At 49.4% G+C, this 28,000-nt stretch overlaps 1 protein-coding gene across 2 annotated transcripts in view; it reads right to left on the bottom strand.

The window, feature by feature from the left end:
• Nucleotides 1-27,059, bottom strand: part of LOC123425685 (phospholipid-transporting ATPase 2-like) — a 41,750-nt gene extending 14,691 nt beyond the window's left edge. Inside the window, exons 1-10 of one of the 2 annotated variants that reach the window (XM_045109392.1) lie at nt 26,886-27,059; nt 26,179-26,375; nt 25,827-26,040; nt 24,991-25,107; nt 18,620-18,712; nt 18,362-18,536; nt 17,271-17,437; nt 15,996-16,100; nt 2,362-2,459; nt 2,132-2,274 (exon numbers count right to left, since the gene is read on the bottom strand). In XM_045109392.1, the coding sequence (XP_044965327.1) occupies nt 2,132-2,274; nt 2,362-2,459; nt 15,996-16,100; nt 17,271-17,437; nt 18,362-18,536; nt 18,620-18,712; nt 24,991-25,107; nt 25,827-26,040; nt 26,179-26,300 (1,234 nt within the window). In that variant the 5' untranslated portion in view covers nt 26,301-26,375; nt 26,886-27,059. The remainder of the gene's footprint in view (nt 1-2,131; nt 2,275-2,361; nt 2,460-15,995; nt 16,101-17,270; nt 17,438-18,361; nt 18,537-18,619; nt 18,713-24,990; nt 25,108-25,826; nt 26,041-26,178; nt 26,376-26,885) is intronic. The other variant, XM_045109393.1, reaches the window with a different exon arrangement.
• Nucleotides 27,060-28,000: the final 941 nt, after the last annotated feature.

The raw sequence follows: 28,000 nt of genomic DNA, 5'->3' as shown, positions 1-28,000 counted from the left end.
GGAGCAAATGATGTTCGCTGAGTTGATGAAAGAAGCACCGCCCCCGCGAAGATTAGCAAGTTGAAGGATTGCTTGAACGACGTCAGTCCGAATGATCTCCCAACAAGCTTTGAAGAAGGCTCCAATAAACCCATCCGGGACAGGCGCCTTGACAGAGGGCAGCGAAAAAACCGCGCCTTTTATCTCATCCTCCTCAAAAGGTGCATCGAGCTTCGAGAGATCATGCGAAGTTATCCCAAGGTTGTCCGAAATTAAACTTGAGTTCCGGGGCGTGGGGGTACCCAAATGGTCTTGGAAGTGGGAAAGGAGCACTTGTTCCTTAGCTTCGACCGTGATGGCAATCCCATGGTCCGATTGTAGCGTCTGAATGTAGTTTTTCGCCGGCGTCCATTCACCGTGGCATGGAAAAACTTAAGAGTTGACGTCTCCAAGCCTGATACCCGTGAGGCGTGCACGCCGGCGCAGCTTAACCTTCTGGAAGGCAAGAAGACCAAGATATGAGAGCTTCAACCTGCGTCTGAGCCCCGGTTCTGCTGGGGAGAGGGACCTCCCCTCTTCGGCAAGGTCAAGCCTCCAGATTACCTACTTTGCGATGTCAATCTGAGTTTTGAGGACTCCAACTGTATCCCTTTGCCATTTCTGGAGGGCCTTTGCATTCCGTGCCAATTTGATGTGAACCTTGCGGATCGCGTTAGTTGACTGGACAGGTTTAGTCCAGGCCGTGGCCACCGTTTCCTTGAAACCTGGCAGCCGAAGCCAGAATTCTTCGAACTTAAAAGACGGGCGCCGACACACTTAAGTATCCCCCTGGAGGAAAAGCGGAGCATGATCCGAGCAGGCCGACGAGATGGCTTGAAGATGTGCGTTGGGAAAAAGCTCATCCCAATCATCAGAGTGGAAGACATGATCAATCTTGGTTAGCACCGGGTTCTCTTGAGCATTGGACCATGTAAATCTTCGGCCTGAGAGCCGCATCTCTTTTAGCTGCAGCTGGTTTAACGCGGAACGGAAACTGCCAATGAGACGGGTGTTGATGTTTTGGTTGTTTTTATCAGCCGCTTTGGTGATGAGGTTGAAATCGCCAAGAATGAGCCACTATGGCTTCACAGCATACTTCAGCCCCCTGAGCTCATTTATGAAAAGCAGCTTCTCTTATTCCCCCCCTGGGGGCCATAAAAGCATGACAGGGTCCAGGCGAGACCATCAGCCAGCATGGTGACGGTGGCCGAGATAGATCCTTGTGTTGCCTGGAAGTCTGAAAGCCTGAAGTAACCGTCGGAGACTGCCAAGATCATGCCCCCCCCCTGAACCAACAGCCGGGAGGACCTGGTAGTTTGCAGCAAAAGAGTGGCCGATCATGCTTGCGATCAGAATATCGTCGACGTGTTCAAGCTTGGTCTCTTGGAAGCACACTATGGCGGCGTTGCAGCCACAGACAAGGTCCCGCACGGCGTCGCGACGGGCAGGGGCGTTAAGGTCACGCACATTCCAGCACAGAAGCTTGACATTAGGTTGCGCCATATGAGGAAATGTTGGTTACGCAGGGTCTGAAGACAAATAACAGGCAAAGGGAGGGCGCACGGGGATGCGCCATGCCGCGGTTGCAGGGACGCAGAGTTGCTCATGCAGGGACGGATGAACTCGAAAGGAAACAGCGGAGACAGAGCTGCACGCAAAGACACACACGGCTGAAGGAAGCCTGCACGGAGAAGAACTACACATTGACACAGTGGTTATATCAATAGTGCTTTTAAGAGGATGGGTGTAATTAACCAAGTGCAGCAGAAAAGTAATTTATAATACATGTTAGCGATTTAATAGTTGCAAATGCTAATGTCAGCGATTTATAATACATGTTAGCGATTTAATAGTTGCAAATGCTAATGTTAGCGATTTATAATACATGTTAGTTGACAGAGGGAGTACTATTTAATAACAAGATCATTAGAGACTTGGTGATCAGAATAAACACACCCTACTATTCACAGTACCTTGACTTCAATGCTAAGCTCACCCATGAAACCATACTTCAACAGACAATCATTTTAACAAACATGATCAGGGCCCTAATTTTACGAGATTTTTACTGGCAGAATCAAGAATAAAAACTTTATAAGAGATTAAACATGACCTTTAAGCGCGTCTCCACTTTCATTCCCATACAAGGTGCCAGCAATACAGCACCTTCTGAAGATCATTTTGTTCTCAGTCAAAGTCCCAGTTTTATCTGTCAAAATATACTCAACTTGTCCCAAGTCTTCACTAATTGCTGTGCTGAAAGTTATTGTGAGATGATTAGATTTAGAAAACAAAGAAGGGAAAGCATTTTACTTTTCAAGAAAAATGCAGATGTCCGCTTACTTCGCTGCATGGGCAGGTGTATCTGTTTCCTGGTCATACATCTCCTCGTCCCAATCTATGAACTTCGCATACATGCTTTTAACGAAGTCCAATGAAACCTACATGACACATAGAAAATTCATTTAAAAACTTGCTGTCAAAACTTCCTTTAAAAACTTAAAAGTAATATTAGCATTTGCAACTATGTATTGCTACTTTGAGGAAGCATTTAGCAGAACTAAAGCAGCCCCCAGCTTATGCTAAAACAAACAAGGACTTCATTGGTTTCTAAACCAAACTCAAATTTGACTCAAGAAACAGTCCCTAGCAGAACCCCAAATATATGTATTTCAGTTCAAATTTCTTCTATTTTTCACTGAATAAACATAGCTGGCTTAGAAATCCTAGTCTGGGTTGGGAATTCAGGGCTCTTTAGCACCATGGTTTCAAACACTAGTACAACTAACAGAAATGGATAGAGTCCTGTTATCTTCATATGCTTGCTAATTTGCTAGTACCCAGTGCGATATAGTACTATATAGCACATTCTAAAAAAGTTCGGTATATCAATGCTTTTAATTCAACAGAGGGAGACATCAACCTTCTGTGGAGGTCCATTAGTCCATGCATTCTCGTCAATATTGTTGTGTGCAAGGCTATACACTTTACTAATATCTTTAATAAGTAGTTATTTTACTTTTGTTTTGCATTTTCTGCAGAGATGAGGAAATTAAAACCACAATCTTACATAAATGTAACTCCAGAGTCCTTGTTCTAATAACCTTCATCTGATATTGTTGAGAACGAGAGGGAGAGAAGTACCTTCAGACCCCTCAAGCTCTTGCCCGCAATAGGTTCTGTGTGGGTGTGTGTGTGTGTGTGGGGGGGGGGGGGGGGGGGGGGGGGTGGTTGCACTCCTGGGAGGACTGGGGGCTCCTCTTTCTAGGTCATCACAAAGGCTGGGCCTTGTGGGCTTAAGTAAGATGGGCCAGGCAGCCAATACTGGTTCAGAACTCCCCCTCAAGGTGGATGGTAGATATCTATCATCCCCATCTTGTCACATGCCAAGTTACAGTTCTTTGTTCCCAGTCCCTTTGTCAAGCAATCTGCAAACTGCTGCCCGGAGCTGACATGAGTAAGACTGATGACCCCAGCATCAAGTTTCTCCTTAATGAAGAAGCGATCAATTTCCACATGTTTTCTCCTGTCATGTTGAACTGGATTATTAGCAATGGCTATAGCTGAGTGATTGTCACACCACACCTTCGAGGGTTCCTTCCTTAGAAGTTTCAACTCGCTCAGTACGTACTTCACCCAAAGCATCTCACACAACCCTTGAGATAATGCTCTATACTCAGCTGCTGTTGTTGATCTAGATACAACAATCTGTTCCTTGCTTCTCCAAGACACCAAATTTCCTCCTACAAACACACAGTAGCCAGAAATTGATCTTCTACCATCTTGACAACTGGCTCAGTCAGAGTCACTATAGCCATCCACCTCAAGATGTCCACTCTTCCAAAACCTTTACCTGGAGTTCCCTTCAAGTATCTCAGGATTCTGTGCAGAATATCAAGATGCCCACTCCTTGGTTCATGCATGTACCTGCTCACCACCCCCACTGCATACGTAATGTCAGGCATGACACAAGTACAATAACCTCTCAACCAATTTCTGATAATCTTCCCTATTCACTAGCTCTCCTGATTGTACTGTCACTTGATGATTTTGTTCAATAGGAGTAGGGGCAGCAGACATCCCATCATGCCCATGCCACTCAAGAGATAGCTCTCCTGAATGTGTTGTCACTTGATGATTTTGTTCAATCGGAGTAGGGGCAGCAGACATCCCATCATGCCCATGTCACTCAAGAGATCCAAGGTGTATTTCCGTTGGCACATAGAGATTCCCTTCTTTGTCCGAGCCACTTCAATGTCAAGGAAGTATTTTAGGTTGCCCAATGTCTCTATTTCCTCCTTATCATCTCCAGTGATGATAATGCCATCCACATAAAGAGCAAGAATGGTGATCTTTCGATCAGAGTGCGTGTAGAACATTGTGTGGTCACCGTTACACTGATCATACCCCATACCATGAACAACGTCTCAACCTATCAAACCATGCCCTCGGTGATTGCTTTAGTCCATACAAGGATTTCTTCAGCTTGCATACCTTCCCTGTGGTTTCTGAAGTACCAAATCCTGGTGGTAACCATGTACACTTCTTCCTGCAACTCACCATGCAAGAAGGCATTCTTGACATCTAATCGATGTAACTTCCACCCAGTTTGCAACACAAGAGACCAATATCCTTACTGTGTTCATCTTTGCCACATGAGCAAACGTCTCATAATTGTCAATTCCATAAGTTTGACTATATCCTCTGGCGACCAATCTGGCCTTATACCGTTCCACCTTTCCCTCGGGATTCTGCTTCACTGTATAGATCCACTTACAACTCATTGCTTTCTTTTCTGTCGACAATGTGGTTAGCACCCACGTCTTGTTTTTCCTCAATGCTTCCAACTCATCTATCATCGCTTCACCCCACTCTGGATCTTGCTTTGCAACCTTCCAATACTTTGGGATCGACACGGTTTGAAGGGAGGTAGAGATGGCAATGGGTCGGGTTTGGAGCGGGTGGAGCTGGTTCAAATCCAACCCATGACCCATATTCCTACCCTCTGCCCATCCACTAAAGTATCCATGGGCACAAATTGTGCCCATGCCCAAACCCATTTTTTTTTTCGAGAAAGCGCAAAAGACTTTTGCGGTTCATTGTATTGAAAAGAAGGGGTTTAGTACAATCCTCCTAGGAGCCATATTTACAAGGTGAACACATGCACACTAGTGGACGTCCCATGTCTGTGGCAAGATGGCCCGGAGCCCCAAGGCGCCCGCTCTGGCCCATAGGCCGGCCTCCTCCTTAATCGTAGCCGCCAGGGAGGTAACCGACGGTGTTGCACCCTCAAACACGCATCCGTTGCGATGCTTCCAAATCATCCAAGGGACGAGCAAAGCAACGGAAGCCAATCCCTTGTGCATAGGCCTAGGGGTGTCGTGCCGTGCAGAGCACCACCAGTCGTGTAGAGTGGCATCGTTGTTGGGCAGCGGGCAAGAGAGGCGCAGCCATGAGAGGATCTCGTGCCACACTTCGCGGCTGAAAGGGCATTCCAGGAGAAGATGATGAATCGTCTCCGGAGCCTGATCGCAAAGAGGGCAGCGCTGTGGGTGCGGCAGGTTGCGCCTCGCGAGGTGGTCGGCCGTCCAGCACCTATCAAGGTTGGCAAGCCAGTGGAAGAAGCGCACCCGAGGCGGTGCCCAGCACTTCCAGGTAAGTTTCCAAGTCTGGCATCTCGCGGAGCCGTGGAAAGTGGCGAGGTATGCGGACTTGGCGGAGTACTCGCCGTTCGCGGTCCACTTCCAGCGAATGCTGTCTGGTGCGTCAGTGAGGACGGTTTCGGCGATCATGTGCCAGAGGCGCAGGTATTCTCCAATCTCCGGGATGCCAAGCATGCCGTGGATGTCCGCGGCCCATTGGTTCTCGTGAAGGCCGTCCGCGACAGTTCTTGACTTGCGACGCCGTTTGGGGATGAGATCAAAAAGGAGAGGCGCGATCTCTCGGATTGCACGTCCGTTGATCCATCGGTCCTCCCAGAACAGGGCGCGCTGGCCATTGCCGATAGCCATGGTGGTAGAGGCGAAGAAGAGCGCGCACTCCTCGGGCGCGAAGTGCGGGTCTAGGCCGCTCCAGGCCCTGCCAGCATCGACTTGGCTGAGCCACTGCCACCGCATGCGAAGGGCGAGGCCAGTGCGCTCGAGGTCGTGGACGCCGAGGCCCCCAAACTGGATAGGCCGGCAGACGCGCCGCCAGTTGACATGACAATTGCCGCCGTGGGCCTCGGCGCGGCCAGCCCAGAGAAATCCTCGCTCAATCTTCTCTAGGAGTTTGATGGTCTTCTTTGGCGGCGCAAGCACGAGGAGCTGATGAATGGGAATCGCGCTCAAGACAGCCTTGGCGAAGGCAAGGCGGCCGGCTTTGTTCATTAGCCAGGCCTTCCAGGAGGGCAGCTTCCCAGCGACCTTATCGACGACGGGTTGCAGTTGGGCAGCCGTGGGGCGACGCAGTGTGAGCGGGATGCCCAAGTAAGTAAGCGGGAAGTCGACGATGGGGCAGCCCAGGTGCGCGACAACATGAGCAGCGCCCTCGGTGTCGCAGCGGATGAGGGCCGCAGCGCTCTTCTGGAAGTTCACGTGCAGGCCCGAGGCGCGCCCAAAGAGCTGCAGAATCTCCTTCACCGCCGCGATATCGTCCGGCGACGGGTGGCACAGAAGAATTACGTCGTCGGCGTAGAGGGATATGGTGGGGATGGCGCGGCGCGGATGCAGCTACTGCATGACTCGGAGCTCGACCGCGCGATGGAAGAGCCTGCCCAGCGCATCCACAGCAAGGACGAAGAGCTGCGGGGAGACGGGGTCACCTTGGCGCAGTCCACGACGATGCCAAATCGCTGGTCCAGGGTTGCCGTTGAGGAGAACCTTGGTGCTGGCCGACGACAGGAGAAGGGCGATCCAACCAAGGAAGCGGTTGCCGAAGCCATGGCAACGCAGCACCTCGAATAGGAAGGGCCACGAGACGGAGTCGAAAGCCCGTGCTAAGTCAAGCTTCAGCAGCACTCGAGGGGCACCCAGCTGATGCAATAGCCGTGCGGATTGACGCACTAGGATGAAGTTGTCGTGAAGACTTCGCCCGGGGATGAACGCGTTTTGGACGTTGCTGACGAGGTTGTTGAGCCTGGGGGCTAGGCGGATCGAAAGCAGCTTGGCCAGGACCTTGGCGACGATGTGAATTAGGCTTATGGGCCTATAATCCCCCAGGCCAGTGGCCTCGGCGCGCTTGGGGAGGAGCGTGATCAGCGCCTGGTTAAGGCAGCTAAACCCTCGTCCACGCAGCGTGTAAATCTGATCGAAGACGCATCGGAGGTCATGCTTGATGATCTGCCAGCAGGATCGGAGGAACTCCGCAGTGAAGCCGTCGGGGCCGAGCGCCTTGCGGGACGGCATGCTTTTGATGGCTTGCCAAATCTCATCCTCGCTGAATGGCGCGTCAAGATCTTCCAGGTTTGAGGGCTCGATGAATTGTGACAGGTTAATGGTGCAGTCACGCTGCATGTCCGTCCCAATCCGGCTGTCAAAGTGCTCGAAAGTGGCCGCGGCCATGCCGGCAGGATCGATGATAGCGGCGCTGTCGACAGAGATGCCATGTATCCGGTTCTTCAGCTTGCGGTATGCACACTGGCGGCGGTAGAATGTCGTGTTCGCGTCGCCATCTCTGAGGGAGGCAATGCGAGCGCGCTGCCGGGCGATCGTCCGCTCGAGGGAGGCAAGGCCAAGGTAAGAGAGCTTGAGTTGACGACGCAGCCAGTCCTCCTGTGGTGATAGGGCCCGTTGCTCTTGCGCGGCGTCGAAACGGAGCAGCAGCTCACGCGAGATCGCGAGCTGGTCTCGCACGTTGCCAACGGAGCGCGCGCTCCAGCTAGTGAGCTTGCGCGCTGTGGCCTGCATGCGTCGCATGAACCGCTGGAACGGGTCGGCATCATCCACCGAATGCCACGAGGCCGCTACGATCTCCGGGAAGCCGGCGAGACGAGTCCAATACTCCTCGAAGTGGAATCGTCGACGCGTTGCTGGGAGTCGCGAGCAGTCGGGCAAGAGGGGGGAGTGATCCGAGACGACCGAGGCCAGGCAACGCAAGTGGCATTCGCCGTGCCGCTCCCCCCAGTCCGTGGAGCACAGCACCCGATCAAGATGGACCAGGGTGGGCGGGTTCTGCTCGTTGGACCATGTAAAGCGCCGGCCGCTGAGATAAATCTCCTTGAGCGCGAGGTCGTTGAGAACGCGACGGAACCGCCCCATCATTCTCCGATTGAGATTGTCGTTGTTCTTGTCTTCGTCGCGATAGATCATATTGAAGTCCCCGCAGATGAGCCATGGCCCGGGGCATGCGTCGCGGACGTCGTGAATCTCCTGCAAGAAGGCTATCTTGGCGTTGTTGTCCTGGGGGCCATAGACGATAGATAGCCACCATGGCAAGCTCGTGCTACCAGTTGTGCGAACCCGGGCGGAGATGGTATTGGTGGTGAACATCGGGTCCGTGATCGTCACGTCCCGGCTCTTCCACGCCAGTAGTATCCCGCCACGGGTGCCGTTCGCTGGGAGATAAACGTATTCATCAAACTCAGAGCCCAACGTCTCAAGGACAGTCGACGAGTAGACGAATTCCATTTTAGTCTCCTGAAAGCAAGCGATCGAAGCGCTGGAAGTTACAACAAGCGAGCGAACTGCCGTACGTCTGGCACGGGCGTTGAGGCCCCGAACGTTCCAGTTGATGATTTTGAGGCCGTGATCCATTAGGCAGAGATCGACAGATGGGCACGCGACGGCTCAGCTAAGCCTCGATCGGGCTGCCCGATATCACCGTGGTGACAGGCGTCGTGGACGGGTCAGCGGGCAACGCGCGGACAACGAGCGCGGCAATGGCCGTCAACACAGCATGCGAGAGGGGCGCAGCAAAGACCCCATCATAAGCCTTCATGGCCTCGGCGGAGATCACCTGATCAGTGCCGATGATGCCTAGGGTGCGCAGTATCTGAACCTACGCACGGCGCTCAGCGGTGGGTGGCACGCCGGGTTTAGTCTTCACAGCGGTGGCAGATTGTCCTCTGCGCGGCGAGAAGTTGAGGGGCTGTCGGCGACGTTTGCCTCCGGGGTTGGGAAGGGCAGAGCAAGTTTGCTTAGTTGCCACGGCGAGGAAGTCTCCAAGGGTCCAGGAGCTGACAGAGGCCGGCTGCCTGGCACGTCGCAGGGTGATTGGCGGCGTGGCAAAACGCCCTGCGCTGCGCACGAGAGTCGCATGGGACGCAAGGGTGGATTGTGGCGTGGACGGGCTTGGAGAAGCGGGCGTGGGCCTTCGCAGAATGCTCCTGGGCTCCTGGGCCGCGGCGGAGGGGCAGCCCAAGTCAGCGTTTCCGAGAGGCGCGGTGGAAGGCGAGATGCATGGTGTCCCACCACTCGCGTCCCACGATGGCGAGGAGAGGGGGCCATGCAGATCCGGCAGGGCCGCAGGGGTGGACGTGGGCACTGCATCCTGTGTAGTAGTGGCGGGGCCGGCATGCAAAGCAGTAGGTGACAAATCAGCCACAGGAGCTGACGAGGGCGAAGCATCGCTTTGCCCCGACAGCGGATCAGCCTCGGGAGCCACAGGTGGTGAGGATGGGCCGTCCTGATCCCCAGACGCGCAGACATTGGACGTGGTGGGTCCATCGCCCGAGGGGGTGTCTCCCTGTGCGCTAGGCGACGCGCACGACCGGGGCTTTGCGGGTCCGGCTGCAGGAGGAGGACGGGCGGGCGCCAATAGGCAGGTGCCAGCTGTCGGGGTGGCAAGGACCAACGGTGGGGTGGGCGACCCGGTCGGCCTGGGATCCGCTGCAGCTGCAGCTTTGGCCAGCACCGCCTGAATCCTGGCGCGCTTTTTCTTTCCCCCACGCTTTCCTCTTTTGGCTTTGCGACGAGGCAGGTGGGTCCCAGCCTGGGGCCATGCATCCATGCATCTGGCACGGGATGGTACGGGCGGGGGCGCATGCACAGCCGCGGCGGCGCGGGGCGCCGGCCAGCCAGGGTCGACCGCCTCGCCATCGGCCTGTAGGCGGCCCCTGGAGCAAGTCCAACCGACAGCGTCAACTGCCATGCCGTCGACGCGTCCATCAGGGGCGGAGGTTGGTCGGCGATGTTTCCGGCCACGGCGGCGTTGCTGCCCGCGTCCACGACCATGGCCTGCGGGGTCAGGCATGCTGCCATGAGCCTCTCCATCTCCAGTGCCATCGCCATTGCTAGCATCATCAACCGACCCTGGGAAGGGCGGCGGATCGCACCAGCCGGATGGAGATAGGATACTCCAGGGTGCGGACGGCCGGAGGCAGGTCAGGCCAGTCGACGGGGACGTGCTCGACAATCTCCAGGATGGCATCCTTGCGAATGGAGGCCAGGTCTCGCACGCGCCCGGTGAGCCGGATAACGGCAAGGTCCGCGCGGGAGCGCGTGTCTGGGTGCAGACGCTCAACCCAACAGCCAGTCCCGAGGATGTGCTCGGCCGTGGACAGGTGCCACGCCTGCGCCGGGATGCCGCGGAGCTCGAGCTGCACGGAGTATGCAAAGCTCCCAGCAGTGGTGTGGGCGAGTTTGCACCAGGGGCGGAGCAGCAGGGAGAAGCGGGCGGCGTTGATGAGGTGGTCGCCGGCCATCCGGTCCATGATCAGCCGCGAGGAGAAGATGATGAGGAAGTCCTCTGGGGCGTGCTTGTGAACGGCGAAGTCGCCGGGCTGCAGGTCGAACATAGCATGCAGGGAAGCCTCCACATCGGCCGGAGAGACGGAGGGCCTGGTGCCGGTGATGGTGGCCACCATGCCATGCGCGAGCACCTCCTCCGCTTCCTCCATCTCGATGGAACGAGCGATGGTGATACGCGCTGGCGCGGGGGCGGGCGGCTGGGGCGGTGCGGCGTTACGAGGCTGCGCGGCGTCGCGGGGGAGTCGAGGAGGAGGGTTGCGCGGCGGGGAGTTGGGCACCTGCCGGTGAACCGCCTGAGGCTGCGCACGGTGGTCGCCGGGCAGCCGTGTCTCGCAGCAGTTGGACTCGTGGCCGGAGATGAGACAGCGGCGGCAGCGCACGGGGTTGGTGCAGGCACGCACCCGGTGTCCGCCTTCCAGGCACCTGAAGCACAGGCCAGCGACTTCCTCGGGCGACGGGCTGCGGCGGCGGCGCTGGGAAGGAGGGGTGGCCGCGCGACGCACGCGCGGGTGACGGTTCCTCCTCCGCGGCTGCTGGAATCCATCGGCGTCGAGTACAGGGCCTCCAGCCGCACGGTGGACTTCCGAGCGCGGTCCCAGGCAGGCGGCGGCAGGAACGCGGGCGGCCGGCGCGGTCGAGCGGAGCGGCACCAGGGCCGAGGAAGCAGGGGCCGGGCGCGGCGCGGCCGGCGACGGGGGGCCGTGCGGGGCCGGCGGGGTGCTGAGGACCTCGCGGTAGGAGCGCGAGTCAGAGGATTCGCCGGCAGAGCCGCTCCAGCGGATGCGACCGTCGGGGCTGGAGTTGCCGGAGCAGGTGTCGGCGGAGGCCATGGCCGGAGGGAGGTGGAGGAGGAGGGCTACCGGCGGGGATTCGACGGCGGCGAGGCTGGTGGGCTAGGCTAGGCTAGGGAGCGAGCGGGGAGCGGGGGGGCATCTCCCTGCCCAAACCCATTGGATATCCAGATATCCATGGAGCTCCATGGGCATAGAAAAATCAACATGAAGCCTTCCCAAAGATCAAATTAACTCATCATCGTTCGTTAACTAAGATTAGGTTTAATAATTATGTTAGTGGAGTTGTGGGGGATTAGGGAATATGGGTCACACTTTGACCTTTTCTGACTGCGAGTGATTTGGGGTTGGACATTTTCTTAGTTTAATGTTACTACCATAGGGGCCCATTTGTCATATGGGTATCCACTGGATATCGGATATCCATAGAGCAAAATTAAAAATGTGTCCAACTCGGCTGTTCATAGGTATCCATATCCACGGATCCATGGGCAGAAATGCGCTCTATACCCTTGCCCAACCGGGTCGGGTATCCACGGGTATCCAGATCCATGGATAAAATTGGCATCCCTAAAGGGAGGCAACAAACGCTCCATAGGAAGGAGACAAAGCCTCATAAGACACAAAATTTCCAATGTCATGATCTTCAAAAACATCCAGTGGTAAAGCCTTTTGTGCCGCTTCACGTGTCCCCTTCCGCAACGCAATAGGAGTTCCACTGTGTCAGATGAGCTTGCATCACTGCCTTGTTGTTCCCCCTACACGTGTGGCTGTCGTCTTGAATATACTAGAAGTGTGTCAGATGAGCTATGCACTTGCGGCACTAATGGCTACCGTCGAGAGTACACTAGGGGAGTCTTCTGCCATCGATCTCGAACAAGGAGATGGAGATTGCCAATCTGAATGGAACCCACTGTTGGCCGAGTCTGAACCTGCATATCACCATCAGTGAGAGTACCAACCGGAATTGTACCCACAATTGGCTGGACTTGAACATGTACATCATCATCAGTGTTAGTGCCCCACGGAATCATCCTGAGAATGTGATATAACCCACTGTTGGCCGAGTCTGAACCTGCATATCACCATCGGTGAGAGTACCAACCGTGATTTTACCCACAATTGGCGGGCGTCTCATCCCTTGGAGGTTAGGGTATTGAAAACACATTGAATAGAGATCCGAATCGAATACAAAAGATCGGAAATGTCCGTTCGTTCTTCTCCACCTGATGACGAAGTGCCCGGTCTCAAATGTAAGTGCTTTCTGGCTAATATAGATAGCCGCCTAAAAAGCACACAGGAAAATCAAAGAAATGGATATTTAGAGCCACTTTAGAGCTCTGGCACCACTCCATTCGACCTATCAGCTCCCCAATGCTTAACCGGACGGACTGATTCTATAGTTCTGTTTTAGTAGAAACTTGATTGATTCGTTCCTGTATAAACAGCTAAAGGAAAGGCTTCTGATCACACACTTGTCGTCTGGGGACCGCCCACATTCATTCATTTCATTCATTCATTGTTCTGTTGTGGATTCGAACCACTAGCACAACCTGGACTTGAACATGTACATCATCATCAGTGTTAGTGCCCCACAGAATCATCCTGAGAATGTGATATAACCCTCTCCCCCTCTTGACCATCCTGCACAAAGTGTAAGTGGTCAAGCTCTGCAAACAACAGACTCAGGTCTATCGGCCCACCGTAGAATGGCTCAGACTCTCTGAAAGTGATATCCATACTTACAAATCGGCGTTTCTCAGAGGGACACCAACATTTGTACCCCTGCTGACTCGAAGCATAGCCCAGAAAAACACACTTCACTACCCGCGGATCTAGCTTCCCAACAGAAGGTCGGTGATCACGAACAAAGCAGGTACTGCCAAACAACTTCGGGGGAACAACAAACTTATTTTCTCCAAGCAGCAATTCACACGGAGATTTCATGCCGAGTAACCTTGATGGTGTCCGGTTGATCAAGTATGTGGCTGTCATAACTGCTTCACTACACAAAATCTTGGGCACATTCATCGTAAACATCAATGACCAAGCAACCACAAGAATATGTCGATTCTTCCTTTCTGCCACTCCATTCTGAGGAGGGATGTCCGGGCAAGAAGTTTGATGAAGAATCCCTTGGTCGGACAAGAAGGCCCCAAAGGTGTTGTTCACATACTCTGTGTCATTGTCAGACCTAATCACGTGCACCTGCATCTTAAATTGATTCTTCACCAAGGCATGGAAATCTAAAAACAGTTGAACACCTCATCCTTGTGACACATCAAATAAGTCCAAGTCATACGAGTCTATCAGTCAATAAAGGTAACAAAGTACTTCACTCCATTCAATGACACTACAGGGCTCTTCCATACATCTGAATGAATAATCACAAAAGGAGATATGCTCCTAAGCCCCTTACTCACATATGTAGCTTTTGTGTGTTTTGCATACTCATAAGCATCACATGTCAGCTTGCCTTTGCCTATTCCACGCATAACAACTGAAAATATTCTACTCATCTTATCAGAAGAGACATGTCCCATCCTACAATGATGGGTCATCATCTGCTTCTCCTTGTCCTCCATGGTCGCAGCACAAACCAAGTCCGGATGCACCCCCTGGTCCATATACCAGAGCTCCTGCCAGTCCCAATCGTCTGCCTCGCATGTCGCTCCTGAATCTCACAACCGAATTTGTCAAGGATCACACGATAGTCTATTTGACCAATGAGAGCACTGAAAGAGACCAAATTGACAGGAAAAGCTGGCACATGTAAGACTGGTGATAGGGAGATGGTCGAAGTGCATTTTACTGTACCAACCCCTATAACAGGCTGTTTTGTGCCATCAGCAGTTTGTATAGTGCCCTTGTGAGAAGGAGGATGATTATTGTGAGACTCGAACACGCGGGATTTGAATCCCGCAACATGCTTAGATGCTCCAGAGTCTAGAACCCATTCTTGACCATTCTCATTAGTAGCAAGAGATGCCTTTTCCGGATTATCTTCATCAGTAGAGGCCTAGTGAGCACAGTCTCCATAGCGAGCATTCAAGCCTGCAGTTTGGAGTTGTGATATGAAAGCATGAAGCTCGTCCAACTCAGTTCTCAGCTTAACGGTCTGAGCATCCTTCTCACATGTCGCCCCCTCGGTTATTTCCTTGTCAGCCTGGATTTCCTCCACCTTCCTCTTGAGGCTCTCCAATTCCTTCACCATTCCAGTCTTCTCAGCTTCTGCCACAGACATGTTCTATTTCCTTCTTGGTTCACCCATCTTTGCTCGGGATAACCAGTAACAGCAACCCAGCAACAACAGTAGCAGCTCTAGTAGTTGCCCCCTTCAACTTCAGCAAACAAAAGCAGCACAACACCAACACTTCCTCCTTCCTCTCCAAACAGCAGCCCCTTCTTCCCCCTCAACACAGCAAGGCAGCAGCAACACACTCCACAGCACCAGCACACAGCAGCAACACACTTCCAGCAGAAGCAGCAGCAATTCAGCGCAGCCCCAGCTCAGCAGCCTCCTTTTCCTCAAACAGCAGAAACTGCAGTTCTTCTCCTCCTCAACCAGCAGCAGCAGCCCCCTTTTCCTTCTCAAACAGCAGCAGCAGAAGCAAGCTCAACTTCAGGCAATAACAGCCTCCTCTGCACACACCACACCCCAGCAAGCAGCTCCTTCTCCCCTTCTATTCCCACAGCACCACAGCAGCAGCCGCAGCTTCTCTGCAACCTCCTCCTGCCGCGCAGCACTCTAGCGCCTGGTCCCCGCAGCAGCAGCTGCTCATCCACGCGCCGAGCCGTCGTCGCACGCTGCCGCCTCCTCGCACGCAAGCTCGTGCGCCGCCCCCGCGTCACACGCGCTCGCATGCAGCCGCCCGCGCACCGCCACCACGAGAAGAGCCTCGCCGCCGCAGCGCCGCCTAGGTCCATCACCGCCGCGGCGCCGCCTAGGTCCATCACCGCCTCTTCCCTTCAGGCCCCACCGTCGCCGGGTCTGATACGGTGATACCATGTTGAGAACGAGAGGGAGAGCAGTACCTTCAGACCCCTCGAGCTCTTGCCCGCAATAGGTTCTGTGTGTGTGTGTGTGACGGCTTGCACTCCTGGGAGGACTGGGAGCTCCTCTTTCTAGGTCATCACAAAGGCCGGGCCTTGTGTGCTTAAGTGAGATGGGCCAGGCAACCCATACTGGTTCAACAGAGATATATGCAGATATGGAGCCAAACAAATGCAAGTATGCAACTGTACCCGTTTTACTCTACTAAAACAAAAATGTCATGTGCAGCAGTTGCTAAGGGTCCAAAGATAGGGAAGTTGCCCTTATCTATGACTCAAATTTAAATTATGGTTTACCCCATGCTCTCAGCTATGTTTTCAAAGGTGGACTTGTTTGTTTGACTAACTTGATTGTGCAAAAGTTAAACCACGAAATTATTAACATGAGACAGAGAAAGTAGTTGCATAATCATATAACAGAAGTGAAGGAATTATATCAGAATTAGATGGACTGGAAGAGTGATACCTTTATTGAAATGGGAATCATAATGGAACACAGTAGCTCAAACCGCAAAGGGATAACCAAAATCTGATACCATGGTTCATCATCGTCATACTTGACATACCATTGCTAAGAAATGATGCAAAGCATTGTCAGATGATCATATAAAAAAGTGTAGAACTGTAACTGGCACATGATCGCCAAAAGGACATGCAGGCTAATAGGCGCAGAAGAGTAGAAAAGGAAAACATAGAAGGCTCATATTAGTCATGAAGACATATGAAGCTTACAGACTAATAAATGAAACCACGTGTTTGATTCCCGCTAGGAGGTTCGGGGTTAGAGATTCTTCATGCAGGTTTTAGCTCAATTCTGGAAGGTGGTGATTGGGGGGGGGGGGGGGGGGGGGGAGGAGGATATTTACAGAACTGGGTTAGCAATCATTTCTTAGATCTGTATCGCTGCAGCATAACAGTTGAGCAAAGGTTTTCAGGAACAAAAAGTTTTTCGTCTTGAATGTGCAGATTCTATTGCTAGTTAGTGATTACTGTGCTAGTGCTGCTTAAGATCACTGACTGTTGTTATGCTAATTTCTAGAAAGGATGAAAAGAAGAGGAATGCTAATGAAAATGATTGTTTGGCTAAGGGCAATGGTGATTACTGATTAGGGATCAATCCCATCGAGAATACAAAGCACATTAACTCAATGATTAAACAGCATATAAACCATTACAGAAACCCATGAAATTACAAAGCGCAATTGCTTCAACAATAACCATAGTGCCAGGCTTACAGAATTAGAATGCAGATACATGTCAAGGTCAATCTAGAGAAAAATCTTTTCTATGATACAGCCTGGAATGTTTTGGTTGGTTATGAATCATGCAGAGGAAAGTGTACTCAGGTTGGCATCCGCCGTGAAAGTGGAGTAAAACATAGAAAATAGCCCCAGTTAAGGAATATATGGAATGTGCTTGTTCTTCAATAGTTACAAAAGAAAATCTGAGAAGTTGCTTATATTTTTTTTTCTTCTTATAATCTTCAGGTCCCAATAAAATGTACAGCATGTGGAAAGAGGTGTTTCTTAGGCTTGCACATAGACATGACTTTTGCTACATGTTTGTGAGAAGATACTTGCATTATGCAAGATAATTCATCATAGGTTCCTAGAAAATAGTACTCCCTTTGTACTAAAGCAGCGACAATTAATATGGATCAGAGGGAGTAATATATATTAACAATAGAAATAAGGAAGCTAAGATTGACTACATGCATGAGATAAGTTCCAAGCAAATTTACCTTGCGAGCTTCAGTGTCCTTCCAAACATTGCCTGCAGATCCAAGAACGACAACAACTGCAAGTTGAAATAAGAATATAGCAGCAGTAAGCTTATCAATCATTGCATCCATAGCAGTAAGCTTGGGCTCTGGGACTCCCCTACTCATGCCCAACTTAGTCTCATTGCCTGCAAAGTTGAGATAAAAAAATGGTTGGCCTTATAATCTCAAGAGAAATAAAATATCAAGGTAATATAAACATTCTCAATATTGTCATATGGATCAGTCAGGATTAGAATAGAAAACCGTGCACCTGGTTCCACGCTCATATCAATGTAATTAGTGTTAAACTCTATCTTACTAATCCTATGTCCTATATATCTAAGTAAGTGATCCCATTTAAATGCACATGCAAGCCATCCCCATCATCAAGCGCATGCAACACTTCCACTTTTCACTTTTCACTTTCCACCACATGCAAGCCACCCACATCATCAAGCGCATGCAACCCTTTCACTTTTCACTTTCCACTTTCCACCATATGCAAGCCCTCCACATCATCAAGCACATTCAAGCCCTCCAAATCATCATCTTTTTCAGCAACAAATAATTGAACTTGAATGTCACAAAGGCAATATAACATGCATCCACACTCTATTTACCTCTAGTTTTGTTACTGTTCATATGGTGAGAACGTGGTGCGGTATTCAGTGGTGGAGCTACGTTGAAGCAAAACTGGGCCATGGTCCGCCCAGTTTTTCTGCAACAGACTGGGCCTAAGGATAAATCTGGGCCATAATTGACAGAAAGTTGGGCCTCGCTTCAGGCTGGCCCGCCCATGCCTTTGAATGTAGCTCTACCGCTAGCAGTATAATTCTCATGTATTCCAATTTTATTTTGGATAATTTCATCGCTATAAATTTCCGCACCAGGGTGTTCTTTAGTAGATGCAGTTTTTCCTTCAAACATACATTGTCCTCCAGACAAAACTGAGTATGAGCCGATACTAACACTGACGCAAAAGTGTAAGAAAAACATACTACATGTTTCAACTACAATCTGGTTTCGTGTAGTGGTAGACAAGGTCATGACAAAATTAATTCAAAACTTACCTGTATAAACTGCCACCCCACAAGCCCATTCTGTATTTCTCAAGTAGCATGATTGTAGTAATGTGTTATTAATAGTCAATGGACAAATATCGTTATCAATAAATGGAGGAAACAGCCTGATGTTTGCATCAAATCTTCTTATGTCTTTGTCTGGGATTGGGCACTCAATGACACCCTGTGTTCAATTAATGCATGTAGGTAGTGAGGAATAATAACTAAAGACAGAATCATAAATTGCAGAAATTTTTTTGTCAAAACCTTTATTTTGTGCAACTGCTCAGAGTCCAGTCCTACACATGTTGTTGGGATTACTCTTGTTTTCAAGTCAATTTCCCCGTCAAGGGCAGCTGTCTACAAAACAAACAAAACTCAGGAGTGTTAGGTTTACAATAGACATTCATATACTGTGTTTTATTTTGTACTCCCTCCGTACCTAAATATAAGTCTTTTAAGATATTTCACTAGGTGTCTATATACGGAGCAAAATGAATGAATCTATACTCTAAAGTATGTCTATATACATCCGTATGTAGTCCATTAGTTGAAACTCTAGAAAGACTTATATTTAGGAACGGAGGGAGTACACAGCAAGATTTGAAATATGATAACCAGGTACTAGACAAGGACAGAATCATCAAGATATCACAAATTAAGTTTAAAATGTGGCTACCACAAAATATGCAGGAAGGGTTAATATTGTTCATCAAGTTAACCTCGGCTATATCGAGAATAATGCTGGGTCAGTCAGATTGCACTTCATAGAAAGCAAAATCCATGCTACCATTTGAACTCAAACAAAAAATAACACCGCAGGATTATTCTAACAATGTATAGGCTGAACATGAACAGAATAATCTTAGAAGACTTGAACACAAACCACAACTAAAGCTGCGCTTGGCATTGAGGCGAATTATGAGGATTATGATAATCCAGCTTTTCCGACCAGCTTTTGTCTATTTTTCCCCGTGGTTAACCAACTGTCTCCTTCTTTCGTGTCTATTTTTCCATGGCAGCTTGTGAAATAAGTTCAGCACAGCACAATTGTGAATAAAGTATATACTGCGGAGGCCTACAAGTGTCTTCTATCAATAAACTGTAAAATTTGAATTGAAATACTCTTGTAAACATGCTCCTTTACTGTGAATAAAGTATATACTGCGGAGGCCTCCCCTACAATTTTCCCGTCAAAAGTGGCTGAACACCTACATAACCCAAAATGGATGCATTTCTTATCCTGGCAAAAACCAGATAAAAATGCTGATTTAACATGAAGGCAATTGGAAAAAAAACTTATCAAACACATTATTTCCCTTGTAACATATATACAGCTCATGGGCCTGAGAGGAACACAATTGTGTTTCCTCCTAACATGGTATCAAGCCAGGGAAAGGTTCCCTGATTTAACATGCCACCGCCGCAACTCGCATCCTCCTTCGATCTCTCCGCTCTCCACCATGTCCAGCCAGCGCTGTCTCCCTCTTCCTCTGCTCCAGCTCAAAGCCCTGGTGCCGGTGCTCTGCCTCGACTGATTGAAGCCTGCCCCTGTTTCAACCTCCCAGATCAACGACCACCGTTGCATTCTCCTCGTCCAGGCGCTGCCTCCTCCAGCCACCAGATTCAACTCCGATTCGGGCCCCTCCAGATTTAGCCGCAGCTCCTCCACCGGCTCCATGTGCAGTTTGCAGCCAGCTTCTCTCCAAGCCAGCTGTGTGTAGCCACAGCTGGCTTCTCTCCAAGCCAGCTGTGTGTAGCCAAGCCAGCTGGTTCCTTGCCTGCGCTGCTAGGTGTGCAGGTCCTCTTTTTAGAGGCAAATTCGTTCAAAAGAAAAGAGTAAAAGAGAATGCCTTCGCCGTCAAGCTACGTCTCCATTGCTTGTTGCCCGGTGACTTTTGACGGTGTTAACCACACCCAGTTTGTGGCCTTCATGCGCATTCACATGCATGGCCTTCAGTCTCTGGGGTGCTCTCTCTCGCGAGGTTTCCTCTTCACCGTACCCCGTTGCCCCTGTGGAGCCTACGCCGCCGGCACCACCAGCTCTAGCTCCGGATGCCAACCAGGCCGCTAAGGATGCTGCCAAGGCTGACAATGATGTTGCTTTTGCTGTCTTCAAGCAGAAGTTTCAGACTACCAGATCGCCCTCAACACTTACCGTGATGCACTGACTGACTATACTCAGTGAGCTGATGATGATACTCGGTCTGCGGCTGTGCTCTGTGTCAGTGTCCTGCCTCAGCTCTCATCTGAGTTTGTGGGACTCTCTACAGCCTTCCAGATGTGGACTCACCTTTGCCAGCATTGTCGGCCCTCGGGTGATGCTCTGTACTTGTCAGTGGTTCGCCAGGAGCACGCGCTTCAATAGGGTGACGCCACCATTTATTGGTTCTACACTCAGAGTCCTGCCATCTAACGCCAGCTCGATTCTCTGCGCATTGTTACTTGTGGTTCTTGTCTGTGTTGCCAGACTGTTCGTTCGAACTTGGAGTTTCACCGTGTTTATGAGTACTTGAGTCGACTCCGTAAAGAGTTTGAGCCACGTCGCGCCCAGCTCTTCACCCATGTCCCTCATATCACTCTTGTGGAGGCACTCTAAGAGCTCCGCGCAGAGGAGATTCATTTACGTGGTGCTGGTCTGCTAGAGCTTCCCTCGGGGCTCGATGCTCGCTCACATGCTACACCACCTATTGCATCAGCTGATTCCCACTCTCATGCTCTACCTCTTCTACCGGCTCCCACAATAGTCGAGGCCGTCGTCATCATTGCAACTTCTGCAACATGGATGGCCACCTTGAGTCCTTGCTACACGAAGAAGCGACACCTCTCACGTCTCAGTTTTCTGGCAATGAGCGACCACCTATCCCACAGTCAGGTACATCCCCGTGGATTCTCGATTCTAGAGCATCCTTTCATATGACTTCAGATTCTTCTGCCTTGTCATCCACTAGACCTCTAAATTCCCATGTTCATGGTCTTACTGTTGATAGTACTTCTCTTCCTGTTGCTAGTCGAGGCACTCATCGCACTTCATCTTTTTCTGCTTCCTCTGTAGCTCATGTTCCTCGGCTTACCATGCAGCTCCTTTCTGCTGGCCAGCTTATTGACTCTGGTTGTCGTGTCATTCTTGACGATGATCCTTGGTGTGTTCAGGACCGCCACACACGAGCTCTGGTTCAGGCTAGCCCTCACCGCCATGACTCACAGGGCCTTTGGGAGCTTGATTGACTTTACGTTCCTTCCGTTGCCACCGTCGCCAGTCTCACCAACCCTGTTCAGGACCACCGCACACGAGCTCTGGTTCAGGCTGGCCCTCACCGCCATGACTCACGGGGCCTTTGGGAGTTTGATTGACTTCACGTTCCTTCCGCTGCCACCACCGCCAGTCTCACCCACCCTGTCGGCCTGTCTACCGTCCCTTTCCAACAATGGCATCGTCGTCTGTTTCATATGTGTGGGTCTCATTTATTGTCTTTAGTTAATACTCCCTCCATTCCATAATGTAGTTCACCCGTGCTTTTCAAAATTTAAGTTTGACCATAAATTTAGCCAACATGGGCGAATGTGGCGGGAGCAAAAATTATACCATTGAAAACTTCTTTCAAATACAAAATCAATGGTATAATTTTTGGTCCTGCCACAGTCGCTCACGTTGGTTAAATTTGTGGTCAAACTTAAATCTCGAAAACCACGGGCGCACTACATTATGGAACAGAGGGAGTAGTAGTCTTCTGGGGTCTGTCTAAGAAGATGTGTCTTTAGATTGCCAGGGTTGTAAGCTTGGTAAACAGATTAACTTGCCTTATCCTCATAGTGAGTCAAGTATCGTAGCGTCCTTTTCATGTGGTTCATTCAGATGGGTGGGGTCCGGCTCCCTTTGTTTCGGAAGGGGTCACTGATACTATATTATTTTCATAGATGATTTCTCTCACTACACTTGGATATATTTCATGTCTTCTCGCGGTGAGGTTCTCTCTATATATCAGTAGTTTGCGGCCATGGTTCACACCCAGTTCTCTACCCCTAGTCAGGTCTTCCGTGTTGATTCTGCTGGTGAGTGTATCTCCCGGGTGTTGAGCAGATTACTTACTATGCAGGGAACTCTCGTTCAGTTCTCTTGTCTTGGTGCTCATGCTCAAAATGGAGTTGCTGAGCACAAACATCATCACCTACTTGGGATGGCTTGTGCGTTGATGATTGTCGTCTATCTTCCACCTCATTTTTGGGCTAAGGCAGTTTCCTGAGGCCTCCCGATGGTTCATCCTCGTCTTATTCTTTAGTACACTCGCCATCCGTGTGTAACAGATTCTTCTGACGCGCCATCATCTCCTTGACTCCTATGTTTCCTTCTATTGACGACGCTCTGCCTCTAGTTTAACCCACTTTTGGCTTTCGCGCTCACCCACATCCTGCTATGAGCGCTTAGATTTTTCTGGTGCTGCTGTTCTTGAGCCGACTTCTTATCATGATGTTGTTGTTCATCCTGAATGGTAGCATGCGATGGCAGAGGAGATTGCTGCTCTTGGGCACACTGACACATGGCACCTTGTTTCCCTTCCCCGTGGTGTTCGGCCCATCACTTGTAAGTGGGTCTACAAGGTTAAGACTCGCTCTGATGATTCTTTTGAGCGCCACAAGGCTCGTCTTGTGGCCCGTGGCTTTCATCAGGAGCATGGTCGTGACTATGATGAGATATTTGCTCCTGTGGCCCACATGACCACCGTTCGCACCCTTCTCATTGCGTGAAGAGGTCTACATGCAACCACCGCCTAGGTATTCTTCTCCTGATGGCATGGTCTCATCTTCGTCGCGCTCTATATGGCCTTAAGCAAGCCCCTCTTGCTTGATTTGAGCAATTTGCTTATGTGGTCATTGTTGTTGGTTTTTCGGCAAGTGATCATGATCTTGCGCTCTTTATCCACCTTTCGTCCCGTGGACGAACTCTTATTCTTCTCTATGTCGATAACATGATCATCAGAGGTGTTGATTGCCTTTGTGAAGGCTCGTCTTATTGAACAATTTCTTATGTCTGATCTTAGTCCTCTTTGCTAATTCCTTGGGATTGAGGTTTCTTCTACCTCACATGGCTTTTTATTTCCCAAGAGAAGTTCATTCAAGATCTTCTTGCTCGTGCCACTCGTACTGATGAGCGGACAGTTGAGACTCCCATGGAGCTCAGTGTCCACATGTGTGCTTCAGACAATGAACCAATGTCCAATCCCAAATGCTATCACCATCTTGTTGGGAGTCTTGTCTATTTAGTTGTAACTCGTCCCGATATCTCCTATCTTGTTCACAATCTCAGTTAGTTCGTCACTGCTCCCACTACGGTTCACTACAATCATCTCCTTCGCGTTATACAATATCTTGTGGGATGCTCTCTCACCGTCTGTTTTTCCCGCACTCCAGTTTGCTACGGCTTCTGGCCTATTCAGATGCTACTTGGGCTAGTGATACTTCGAACCGCCGATCCATCTCTGCAGACTGCGTTTTCCTTGGTGGTTCTCTCATTGTCTACAACTCTTTTGACTACAGAGGTGACATGGCTACGGTGGTTGCTTGAGGATTTTTGGTGTTTCTGCCATCACACCGACCCCTCTTTTGTTTGACAGTACATGTGCTGCCAGGTGAAACATGAGCTCACCAAACATATTGGTATGGATGCTTCTTATATGAGATCACAGGTGCAGGATCAAGTTGTTGCACTTCAGTATGTGCCTTCGAAGCTTCAGTTGATAAGACCTCTTCACAAAGGCGCAGACTCATGTTCAACACAACTTCTATCTCTCCAAACTCAGTGTTGTTGATCCACCATACGTTTGAAAATGGGGGCATGTTAGATGTATATATTGCTCTCTGTGCATACCCCGTTCTAAAAGGGGCTTCCTGCTTACTCCCACGATCCAAAATATAAGGTGTATTACTTTTTCAAAAGTCAAACATGTGCATGATTGACCAAGATTTTATAATAAAAAAAATCAATACTACAATACCAAATTTGTACCCTTAGATCTATCATGAAAAGAATTTTCATATTTTATTTATTTGGTTTTGTAGAAGTTGATATTTATTCAATAATCTTGGTCAAACATACATAAGTTTGACTTGCACAAAAACTGATGCACCTTATATTCTAGAACGGAAGGAGTATTTCCCTTGTACTCCCTCCGTCCCAAAATTCTTGTCTTAGGTTTGTCTAGAAATAAATGTATGTAAATACTAAAATGTGACTAGATACATTCATATTTAGACAAATCTAAGACAAGAATTTAGACGGAGGGAGTATAACATATATACAGCCCATGGGCCTGAGAGGAACACAGTTGTGTTTCCTCCTACCAGAATTCACAAGCATCAGTCGTCATATGTAAACAACTTGAAATGCTTCACCTCAGCAGATGGAATACTCAATATTCTCGTACAGTAGGTCTTAGTTAGACATGGACAACGCTTCACATTGGAATATCAAGTTGGTCATATAGCATGCATATGAGCATATCAGTTTGCATACACAACATAATTCCCTTTATTAAGAAAAATGCATTTAAGTTACTCTACGTTCAGAAATTGAATGCAGTTAATCATAAAACAAACGTGGTAAGTGGAATTTAAGCACTGTTGGCTTCATCGTGTTTTACCTCAACATGACAAACGCCTTGTGGTTCAGAAGTTCCTGTTAAGACAAGGTCACATGGGACCTCTTCGTTCTCTCGAATCCATACTATGTTACCAACACGGATATCTTGTGCTTGAATCTACATAAAAGAATTGGACAACACCATATTCACAGGTGCAAGTTTCAAAATTGTACCCAATCCATACATTTGGAGATTACAACAAAAAGTAAACATGCAGTCGTGGTTATTGACAAATAGGTATGCATCTGTGATCTACATCTATACTAGTATTAAACAGTGCGAACCAAAACAAGTATTGAGTTTGCAAGAATATCAGACATCTCAAAAAAATTATTCAAATTTGGATACACATACACCATTTTACGCTATTTGCATAATACAATTAAACGCTTCAGGATATATGTACCCCACAACTGCACTGGCTAGGGCAGCAGCAGCAACCACTCTGTAACCAAGTTGAGATTGCATTAGTTAGCATCTTATCTCTTTCAGTTGCTATCTTATCTATTACTCCCTCCATCCCAAAATAAGTGTCTCGACTTTGTACTAACTTTAGTGCAAAGTTATACTAAGGTTGATACACTTATTTTGGGACGGAGGGAATAGTTAGGTAAGTTATCATTAGACTGGTCTTACTATATCTTTCAGGCGAGCCATCTTTATAATATGGCCTACTGCAATACCTGGCATTAAGAAAAACTAAGAATAAACAGGTTCATCCATAGCTCTCGTGTCATGTTCTACCCCTAAAGAAGCATTCACTGGCTACCCAAGTGGCATTTGTAATAATTTTATGCTTACAGTATAACCAAATAAAGTCTCCAAGAAAAACATACATGTTTGCGTGCACCATTCTTTACAATCCACACTTTCTTCTCATTCGCTTGCTTGTCTGAAATGTACCGATTGTAGTCATCCCAGGCCTCTTTGGTTGCCGAAACGGCAAAAATTACTATAAGTGGGCCCCATGTGCTTGCAGGATTTACAGGAGTAATAAGTGACCACAGTTGGAGACATGCTATCAATAAGAAATATTGATTCATGAAACGCCTGAAACACCAAATCAAGCATTAGTTCTACAAAGTACAGGCAACACAACTTCAGTCAGGGCTTCTCCACCAAGAGAGCCAGAAAGGTACTCCCATTTCTGAAGTCAATACAGAATGAATGCTAATAGAAAATACGAACCTGAATTGCTCCCATAGATTCTTGGGCAGGAAGTTCCATAAGGTATACTTTGTGTTAGAAATCTGGTTATCACAGTAATCATTCTGGTAAGATTCGTCATTTATGTAGACAAAGCGCTTCATTGCTAGAAACAACCATGCACTCTATTGTAATTTGTCCCCTTTGATTATCCGCGTGAAATCAGCTGAGCACTCCTGCTACAAAATTAAAGAGCGCCAGCTTAAGAATGACAGCAAAACGGAAGTTCCAAGTGAATCAGCATCGATCTATACAAACTGCCGGCAGTTTATTAGTCAACATCGAGCAAGGGGGAAAGGAATTTTTCTAAGACAGATAGAATTCAGCACAGTTGATTTCAAGCTACCATGGGATCTGTACCTATGACTATGGTGGTTTGCTCAGGCAGCATCCAACTGAGCTAACATTCATTAGTATATGCATTCGATCTGCAAAGCTGAGTAAGCGAGTTACGAATGAAATCATCTACGGCTATGCAGAACCCATCCGTCGATCTGGTCATTTCACAACCACCGCCTAATGTTAAACGAGAGCTTCCCTATCGAAATTCTGAACATCACTGTCCATGTCGGTTTCGTTTCCGATCGCCCGCGCCCGATCTAGTCCTGCGCGTGCGGGCGTAAGGATAGCGCGGGATCGCACGGATCGGCGGAGGTTTAGGGGAGAGAGATGAGGTGGTGATCATATACCGGATGAGCCCAGATCTACGACGAGGTCGGCTGCAACGGCGGCGGACGGCGGCGAAGGCGATGGTGGACGGAGTTGCGGAGGGGTGGAGCAAGGTGGGGAGTAGTATCCCGGGTTAGACGGGGTGGAGCCGTTGAAGCGGGACGCGGTTCGTCTGACGCACCCGGCCCGGTCGGACGAAACGGGTCCGACTTCCGACCCTACAAAAGCCGGGAGAAGACGCCAGGCGCCGCCCCACCGCCCTGCCCCCGCTCCGTTGCTCCCCCTCCGGGCTCCTCCCACCCAGGCCCCCACCTATATCCAGGGCCAGACGCTACCATCCGGCCTACTTTGAAGTCCAAGTTTAACCCATCTGTTGAAAAACCGGTCAGTTTGGGGGCCATAGCCCGTACCTTTTTCTTAAAATCTCAATATGTTAAGCCCAAGCCCTGTCCGGCCCTGCTAGTGGGCTCAAAACTCACGCATAAGTCCGGCCCATGGGCAAGCCCATAGGGCCTAGACCATGGATGTTAGGCCCGGGCCTGGGCGGACCGGGTCGGAGATGGTCAGGTATACTCCCGCCTCACAGCCGGACAAACAGGGTAATTTCTGTTTCTAAGCCACTATCAAATATTCTTGTGTGTTGTAATGGAAAAAAATAAATATTGTAAAGGTTAAATTTAAATGATCAAATATCAAAATCTCTCACATTCAAGTTTTTCACTGCACCTGCAAAATCAAGTTAAAAGGCGAATATCCAATTCAAAACCCGGGATCATCTGCACCCGGTTAGAAAAAATTCAAAAATTCCAATTTTTTTATGCAAGGTAGCAAAATTGGTGCGTGTGGTGGGCTTCAAATTTCACACCATATATACATTCGAGTAGCTCTAGAAAAAAAAGACAAATTGGGTCCAAACAATACAAGAACGGTACACTTTTAACACACCTCAAATTTGTCTTTTTTGGCGAGAGCTACTCGGACGTCCAAATAATTTAAAATTTGGAGCGAACATCACGCATCAAATCTCTACCATGACAAAAAATGGATTTTTTTGAACTTTTTTAGTATTTGTTTTAAAAGGATAGTTGTTTTCATATTGTTGTATACTCCTCACAAATTTTAAAATTTATCTCTT

This window comes from Hordeum vulgare, chromosome 2H (genome assembly GCF_904849725.1).
Source record: "Hordeum vulgare subsp. vulgare chromosome 2H, MorexV3_pseudomolecules_assembly, whole genome shotgun sequence".
Lineage (NCBI taxonomy): Eukaryota > Viridiplantae > Streptophyta > Magnoliopsida > Poales > Poaceae > Hordeum > Hordeum vulgare.
The sequence above is the reverse complement of the archived record's forward strand: the minus strand, read 5'-3'. Positions and strand labels throughout refer to the sequence as shown.